Genomic DNA, 9,473 nt, shown 5'->3' on the forward strand with positions numbered 1-9,473 from the left:
AAAAAAAAAAAAAAAAAAAAAAAAAAATTCATAAATTTCTCATTTTTGTTCAAATTTCAGGATCTTCTAGGGATTTCTGAAGAGCTTTTTGCAAAATTTTCCTGGTTTTTGAAGGATCATGAGGATATGTAAGTAATATTCTATTATTAGAACTACATGACTAACAAACGGAAGACCTGTTGCTCTACATCAGTAGATACAGGTCTTTTAGATTTGTCAGGTATTACCTTGGGGTTGAATCTCCTTTCTAAGGGTAATGATTATTACTAATTTACTGTGAGAGGTTCCTTATATTGTGGAGATATTGGTTTATTGAATGCTTCTTTGAGATGATTTTTTTTTTTGTTTTCATTTTATTTCTTTTTAGTATAGGTTTAGTTATTTTACACTTTTTGTTTTTACCTGAAGAGGACTTTAGGAATAAATTTTGATAAAATTCCTTTTCATCATTATCATTGGTATAAGAATGTTTTAGAATTTCTTATTTAATTTGCATTAGGTGAGTTTATTTCCTAATATGTTATATGATGCAGAGGAATTTTATTCCGGTAAATCTTTTAGTTCCAGAATTATACCTTTTTGATTTTGTGCTTGAGAATTTGACATGATGGTTTTTATATTAAACTAGTACACAACCTGTCCAGAACAAGTAGAACTTTGTTTTATTGAAATATCTGTGTATACATGCATCAAAAGAATTGAGTAAAACAATACTGAAACCAAAAAAGAAAAAAAGCATTTATTAGATAAAAATTCAGTTTTAACTGTTTTTACTTCCATAGACAAGACAGCAAACTATCGATGGAAAATTCTAGCTATCAATGTGTGTGTATACAAAAATTTTAGTGTATTTTACATTTTCATAATTGGGATACCTGTAAAGTCCTTTTGGTTCAATTGTCCATCACCATCAAAAATCTTTGTCTGATGGATCCCCAATGTGGTGTAACATAGAACTGACCATGAGTGAACGTGTTAGGGAGAAAGATGGGATAAAAGCAGTGGAGGATAGAGATTAACAGACAGAAAACATGGCATTTTTATCAAAGAGGAAAATGAATATTTGTAGAGAAATGTAAAGAATGGAGATTCATCATTTTCTTTCTATTTTTGTAATAAACTTATTTTAAAAGCAATATTTTGAATCGTCCCATGTTAACATTTTAATTCTAACCATCATTATCATGATTTAACATACATGTCCTATGCTGGCATGGATCAGACAGGTTGACAAGATTTAATATTCTTTGATATTTCTTCAGTTGGATGACCTTCCTAATGCCACCCAGTGTGTACTAGATGCTTTTTTAACCAAGTGGCTCACAAGGCTATGAATCTTGAAGGGTGGTCAACTTTATGCTAGGGCTTGAATTAAAATGTGAGAGAAACAGGCAGAGTACATTTCTTGTTATAGAAAACCTATGAGACTACTCACATTAAGAAGTGGGTGAAAATGATCAGGTGGAGGTGCAAAAAAGATAGTGGTGTCAAAGTGTCCTAGTTGCCCCTCAAGTTATGAAATGTGCTGAATTGGGTAAAGATTGACAAACTAGGACTGTGCATGGGTGGGACATTGAAGGAGTATATAGCAGGGAGCAAGAGATGGTGGAAATAAAGGGACGATGATGTAAGCTACAACTGGGTTTGGTTAACGCTGTAGAATTTCACAATGCAGAGAAACAACTGAAGGCTAAGTTTTGGTCCTTTTTAGTATGCCATTTTTTTTTTCTTCCTCAATGAAAATCTATGAGGTTAATTTAGTTGATATAAAATTTTTTAAAATAAATATACGCAACATTTATTTCAGAGAAAAAGGATGCCGACAATGTGAAACAACAACCCTGGAAATTATGAGGTAAGAAAAATGTTTTCCTTGTACCTTGTTGAATTTTAGCTGGACTGAAACATTGGTCTGTGTACAGTCATTCCCTTTGCATAAAAGTCATGTTCTTTTCAAAATATTCTCCAAATAGCATTTGTTGTCCAAACTGTCGATTACTGGAACACATTCCTCTTTGGGGATTTCCCTGATTTCTCCTGTGATTGCTGCCTGCAGTTCACCGATCATTTGAATTTGGGGGTTGTTCTGGTAAACCTCCTTGAGATACCCCCACAGATAATCTGGTGGGTTCAAGTCCAGTGAATGCAGTGCCCTCTCAGCATCACACTTCCTGATGATCAGTCTCTCCTGAAATCGCTCTCTCATCCAGATTAGGGAGTCATTTGATGTGTGGAGGGTGGCCCCGTTTTGCTGGAACCACTGTTCATCTTGATCTTTCCCTCTACGTCATTTTTTTCAAACTGTTTCATTCAAAGTTTTGGGTGTTCTGTTTTTGTGGGTCACTTTGTACATTGGTGTCGTTTGTGCAGCATTGTGTCTGATTATGTTATTTTAATACCCATGATTTATGCTTGCATTGGTCAGATGGAATTTCCTGTTATCAAGTAAGGTGATGAGTCTCCAATGTTAGAAATGTTGTCATTGATGGCTAGTGCAGTGGATGCTGGCTTGCACGATGGTGACACTTCCTTACTACTATGATTCTCTATCAAGGCAAAGAAATGGTAACACACACACACGCACGCACGCACGCACGCACGCTCGCTCGCTCGTTTCACGTCCGCTTTCCATGCTAGCATGGCTTGGACAATTTAATTGAGGACTGGTGAAGCCGGATGGCAACACCAGGCTCCAATCTAATTTGGCAAAGTTTCTACAGCTGGATGCCCTTCCTAACGCCAACCACTCAGAGTGTAGTGGCTGCTTTTACGTGTCGCCCGCACGAAAACGGCCACGCTCGAAATGGTGTCTTTTATGTGCCACCCGCACAAGAGCCAATCCATGGGCACTGGCAAATATATATATATATGACATGTTTTTTACAGTTTGTGCTTACCAAATCCACTAACAAGGCTTTGTTCAGTTAGGGGCTGAAGTAGGTGATACTTTAAGACAGACCTAAACCATATGGCTGGAAAGCAAACTTCTTGCCACATTTACACCTCATCTAATGGTAATAATTTAGACAGAATACCTGGAGTAGTTTTGAGATGGCTAGTCAAAGAAATGTTCTAGCTCTCTCTCTGTTAGTTAGACATTGAAGTACCAGAGGAATCGTGAAGACAAAAGTCGTACAGGAGAATTATTTACGGCTGGTTTTCTGGTTTAGGCTGTTATCAGAATCTCTGTTCTTATGGAATTGTCTAACAACAAAATGTGCTGCAATATGTGCTACCCACGGTTGTCTGCAGAGCAACTGGGACAAAGGATCTTGTAAAGAAAGGTAATACAGATCGTAGGATATGGCTAGACAACTCGAGATTGATTCAAACATTGCAGTTCATAGAGCGCCGCACGCACGCATGCAATCGTAATAGATACTTGGTCTAAGGGAGGTAACTAGTCTATGCAATGTTTTGATTTTCTCGGTACTGGGTTAGCAAATGAATTCGTTCCTCCCCCCCCCCCCCTTTCTTGGTACTCCATCGCCATATGTCTGAAAACGAGTAGAATTTATTCAAATTTCAAAAGCGATAAACAAAGGTTATAGAGGCCGAATACAGCAAAAAAAAAAAAAAAAAAAAAAAAAAGTTACAAAGCACTGATAAAAATATTTTTCATATTCAATTAACTTGGGAAAGGTGTAAATAGAAAAAAACAAAAAAACCCACCGAATTTATCTGACAAATATTTTAAAATTGAGGACTTCATTTTCCCTCCATTTCATAAAATGTTTTCAGTTAATCCATAATTCTTTGAAATAATTTTAAAATTGAAATCAAGATTTTTTAACGATATAAACATGAGATATTTCAAAGTCTTTCAGGTATTTTTTCAAAGAATTTACTTGTCGGGTGAAAAATCATTTTTACAAACATTAAGATTTTTTTAGGATATACACGATGACTTGCATATTCTTTAAGTTTTTGCAGATTTGAACACAAATATGCTAATTACTATTGCTTGCCATTGTAATGGAATATAAACGTAAAATGTACAATCTCCGTTTACTTTTCCCCTGTCTTTGTAGCCTAAAGTCTGCAATATTTTCATTTACAATCAACACATAAAAATATTATTGGTTTCAAACAAAAAACTTACTTTTGAAAGCATTAACGTACTTTTCATTTTACCCTTATTTTCCAAACAGACCAGGATTTGTCCGGTTAAATTTGCCCTATTTTTATGATGACCACACAATTGATTACATCATTGATGCTGTGGATACAGTGGCAACACATGGCTGGAAATTTCTGCCATATGTAAGTTAAAATTGATATTCTAATACTGTGAATAATAGTGTCAGTGTAAAGTTTAGTAAGGCATTTACTTTGCAAAGATCTATAGATGGAATTGTGATCTAGAACGTCGGGGTTACCATCTAATAACGACTCTGTTCAGAAGGCTGCAATAATACATGTGCCAGTGAGGGAAAAGAAACACAACCAAGTAGAATGTTTGAGATGATTTCTTTATATATTAACATGTGTCTGTGCGTCATGTATACAGAATAATAGACAGGCCGTCATGAGAACAAAGTGTGTGTATTGGTATATATGTATGTGTGGGCGTTAAATACATATAAGAATAGCAATAAAGAAGACAGTCTATACTGAGAAGTTAGAAGAATGGTTAGACACGAGAAATGAGAGTATGAATTCGTTGTCAATTGTACATCGTAATTGAAATACTGTATCAAGAAGTTGCGGCGAGCTGGCAGAATCGTTAGCACGCCGGGCGAAATGTTTGTCGGTATTTCGTCTGCTGCTACGTTCTGAGTTCAAATTCCGCCGAGGTCGACTTTGCCTTTTATCCTTTTGGGGTCGATTAAATAAGTACCAGTTACGCACTGGGATCGATATAATCGACTTAATCCGTTTGTCTGTCCTTGTTTGACCCCTCTATATTTAGCCCCTTGTGGGCAATAAAGAAATAAGAAGTTGCGGTGATGATGCTGAGCCAGTTGCAGTACGTGTCATACGATGTTGTGGCTGTAATGCTGCTGCCTGGGTCACATGTACAGAAGTTCTCACAGGTTGTATATTTGCTGTTAACCATTGTGGAGTAATTCACAAACAGTGCTAGGTTGGAACCTGAACAATATTGCTTGAGCTGTGTACGTAGAGAGATGATGTTGACGATGTTATGATGAAGATGGTGGCAATGAAGAAGGAGATTGCCATAATGCTGTTGGACAGATGTTGTCCTCTGGCTCGCAGGTTGCGCATTTGCTGTTGACCCCTGGTGAAGTAATTCATGAACAGTGCTGTGTTTGAAGATGGAGCTCGTGACAAGAGTTCTGGACACCTTTGCTTTGGAGGACTTTCATGAGGCCTTCACAAAATGACTGGAGTGCTACCAAAAGCATTAAAGTAAGAATACATTGAAGGAGATTAGTTTATTTTAGAGATTGTCTTTTTTTACCACTTTGAAATGATAAATGTCACTTCTGAAAACTTCTGCAATGCATTGTGTTTAATTATTTTTAGCTGAAACATTGGTGAGAAAACCAGTCAATGTGAGCAATAAAACTAAATAAACTCAATCTTTAGTATTTGCCCTCCTTAAGTTTCAAACACTTTTATGTTGCTTTTGCCTATTTCAAATATAGTAAACCAGGGATAGACCTATTAGGAACCTATAACCAAAAACACTTCACAAAATGCAATACAGTGCATTATTATACTTCTACAAAAAGGATGGTGACATTGACTTTGAAGTTTTGGCATGAATTTTGAACATTTTCAGATCTTCAGAAATGTTACCCTGAAGCATACTTTCGAGTTCCTGATAAAAGAAACCAAAGTCTGTTATAGATTGAGGCTAATTAAGACAAATGGTAAAAAAAAAATGTCAAATAATATTTTGACAACTTGCTTCAGGTTTAGCAATATTTCCTATGACTATTTCCCAGTTTTTGTGTTAGTGGAAAAGTGAAACAATCAAATAATAATTTCCCCCAATGAATTGACTAAATGCCATAAACTGCTATACCTAGATGCAAATTCATCGCTGCTAAACTGCATTAAAAAAAATTATTTTGCACTGTATCATTATTTGGGATGAGAACTGGATATCATTTGACAATAATAAATGCTCTGGACAATGATTAGATGCAGACAAGTTTCCAAACATGGGTCATCATAACACTGTTTGCCTCAAGAATATCATAAGCACACATGAGATAGGCTGACTTCAATCTTATTCATCAACTTCTTGCTGTATGATAATATCATAACTACATTATAAAGCTAATTTTGATTTTTTTTTTTTTTTTTTTTTTTTTTTTTCTTTTCTGGCTTCTTCACAGTATAACTGCAATGCTCATACAGGTTCTTGGACCCATGAAAAATTTTCTTCTCACTTTGGTGAAGCATTTTTTAGTCTTGAAGATATTGCATATGAATATGGAGCTTTTGTGAACAAAAACAAATGTCCAACATCTTTAGCTATTGATTATGATTTAAAGGTAATTTATAATTTTAGTGTAATTCTCTCTCTCTCTCTCTTTCTCTCTCTCTCTCTCTCTCTCTCCCTTCTTACAATTTGAGGGTACACCACAAGACCTCTTGACTATCATCTTTCCTCTTATTCCCACTAATAACGGAGCTTCAGTAAGGGGTCATAGGTTTGACCTATCCCCCTCTAACTCTGACAATAAACAAAAAATACTTCAAGCTGTACATACCTATATTGTAATAATTCTATTTTGTGTAATCTAACTTAAAATGTTAAGGGGTATACATTTGTTCACATTTAACACATATTTTTATCTCCTTCTAGGATATTGCGAATGACATGAAGATTATTATCAATTCAACAGAGAAGCTTCTTGCGGTTAGTTAATCTGTTTTATCTCTTTGCTTAATTTATTTCCATTTGTTGTGCAATCAATTACTTTGTGTAACATCAGTCATAGAAAAGATTAATCGTTTGATTTCTTGTCTTTGCAATTTGCTCAGTAGGTCAATTTAATGAGGCCTAACTTTTCCCTCTACTTTGTAAGCAATGATGCTGTTATTACATCTGATATGAAGAAATTCTGGCTTTAAAAGGAAACCAGCAAATAAACTTGCTCTGTCTGGCTAGTGTGTGTGTGTGTGCGTGTGTGTGTGTGTGTGTGAGTGAGTGCATGTGGGAGTGCAGGCATGGCTGAGTGGTAAAGACTTGTTTCCCACCCATGCAGTCACAGGTTCGGTCTCGCTATGTGGCACAAAGAATGAGTGTTTTCTGCTATAGCTCTAGGTCAACCAAAACCTTGTAATAGGATTTGGTAGAAAGAAACTAAAAGAAGCCCATTGTATGTACGTGCATGTGTGCCATTGTCTTGACATTACATTATAATTATAAATGTGATCATGCAAGTGATGTTTTGTTCCCAGTCTTTTGTGAAAAACATGTCTGGCCATGTAGAAAGACTAACTTGCTTGGAAACAGGTAAGGTTTGGTGGCACTTAAAACTCAAAGTATTTTGTTTTTTATACAAACATCAGAGTAACAGAAATAACATGGCACTACAGCATGATGTAACAGCTTCAGTTATATAAATATATTTACACAGGTTGAGAGGAAATTGAAAATTTTATCTGAAGTTTCATAATGAATTGCAATTGTGTCTTGTACAAAGTTTAATACTGCAGCATTGCTGCCTTTCAGATGGCTAAAACCTTGTGAGTAAAGGTCTATATTCTTTTACTTGTTTTAGTCATTTGACTGTGGCCATGCTGGAGCATCACCTTTTAGTCGAACAAATTGACCCCAGGGCTTATTCTTTGTAAACCTAGTACTTCTTCTGTTGGTTACTTTTTGCTGAACCACTGTTACAGGGATGGAGACACACCATCGGTTGTCATGTGATGCTGGACACATGCAGGCACACACACGACTGGCTTCTTCCAGTTTTCCATCTACCATATTCAATCGCAAGGCTTTGGTTGGCCTGAAAGCTATACTAAAAGACACTTGCCCATGCAGTGGGATTGAACCAGGAACCGTGTGGTTGGGAAGCAAGTTTCTTACCACACATCCACTCTTGGAATAGAGGAAATTGTGCCAAAAACCTTCCAGATGGGTTGGACCTGTTCCTATCAGGTAGATTCAACCTGTTCATCAGTTTATAACCTCCATCTGGCCATAGCATTTAGACCAGATTTGTGGTCTGGAAATGTCTGTCCCTTAATCCTACCATTCTTTGAGCCCACAGGTAATATGTAATACCTTTTCTTCCCTAACTATATAAGAAAGGTGAGTTATAAGCACAGGTATGGCTGTGTGGTTGAGAAGCCTGCTTTGCAGTCACAAGGTCTTGTTCAGTCTAACTGCATGGCATCTTGGGCAAGTGTCTGCTTCTATAGCCCTAGGCCGACCTATGCCATGTGAGTAAACTTGATAGACAGAAACTGTGTGGAAGCGGCAAGCAGGCAGAAACATTACCCCGCCGGGCGAAATGCTTAGCTGTATTTCGTCTGCCGTTGCGTTCTGAGTTCAAATTCCACTGAGATCGACTTTGCCTTTCATCCTTTCGGGATCGATAAATTAAGTACCAGTTACGCACTGGGGTCGATGTAATCGACTTAATCCCTTTATCTGTCCTTGTTTGTCCCTTGTGTTTAGCCCCTTCTGGGCAATAAAGGAATAGGAAACTGCATCGAAGCCTATGCATGTCTGTAATAGCAGTTCAGTGAAAGAATCTAGTACAGTAAATGCCAGATTTAAAAATAAAAACAAATGTATTGGGGTTGAAAAGATATTTAACTGACAATTTTTTAAAATTTTTTAAAATTTTTTTTTTTAAGATGGAAACTGATGCACACAAAAATAACATTGAAGATCACATTCCTGAGGATAAAAAGTTTCTGCTTTGGTTTCTTACACCTCGGGAAGCCGCATCATACTTGATCAATGGAGAATATTCATCTATAAGTACCACAAAATATCCTAATTCAAGCGATATGGTCTTTCTACCTCGAACCCTATCTCAGAGAAAACTTAGCATTGACCCAGCCTACTTAAAATCTTGTGAAGCCTTACACCACTGAAGTAATCGTCTTGGCTTGTCTGGTTTTGTCGACTTGATAGTGAATTGAGAGAAGAGCAAATCTGAAAGTATCACAAGTGGAAAACTGATTAATACTAAATGCCATTACTATAATTGCTTAACTCATTAGTAGAACAACAACAACAACAATCTTCAGATATACTTCCACATATGTTTTACTCACTGCATGTTATACAATTTCAAGATGAAAACTAAATACCACGACTATAATTCCTTAACTCTTTAGTAGAACAACAATGGTCTTCAGATATGTTTCCACATGTAACATTTTACTTTCTGCATGTTATACTATTTCATATATCTTTATATCACAAGAAAAAAGAAATTGCTTTTAAATATTTTCATAATTGTGATATAATCAAATAAGAGAAAAAGAAACTTTAAAAATGCCACACACATATATATATATATATA

At 36.1% G+C, this 9,473-nt stretch overlaps 1 protein-coding gene across 2 annotated transcripts in view; it reads left to right on the top strand.

The window, feature by feature from the left end:
* The window catches only part of LOC106883078 (probable cysteine desulfurase), a 40,598-nt gene extending 31,131 nt beyond the window's left edge, over nt 1-9,467 (top strand). For both annotated transcript variants that reach the window (XM_014933959.2, XM_014933958.2), the window contains exons 16-21: nt 61-128; nt 1,808-1,855; nt 4,152-4,263; nt 6,312-6,470; nt 6,785-6,838; nt 8,797-9,467. In XM_014933959.2, coding sequence (XP_014789445.1) covers nt 61-128; nt 1,808-1,855; nt 4,152-4,263; nt 6,312-6,470; nt 6,785-6,838; nt 8,797-9,039 — 684 coding nt within the window. In that variant the 3' untranslated portion in view covers nt 9,040-9,467. The remainder of the gene's footprint in view (nt 1-60; nt 129-1,807; nt 1,856-4,151; nt 4,264-6,311; nt 6,471-6,784; nt 6,839-8,796) is intronic.
* The last annotated feature ends 6 nt before the right edge of the window (nt 9,468-9,473 follow it).

The sequence above is a fragment of the Octopus bimaculoides genome, chromosome 5, assembly GCF_001194135.2.
Source record: "Octopus bimaculoides isolate UCB-OBI-ISO-001 chromosome 5, ASM119413v2, whole genome shotgun sequence".
Lineage (NCBI taxonomy): Eukaryota > Metazoa > Mollusca > Cephalopoda > Octopoda > Octopodidae > Octopus > Octopus bimaculoides.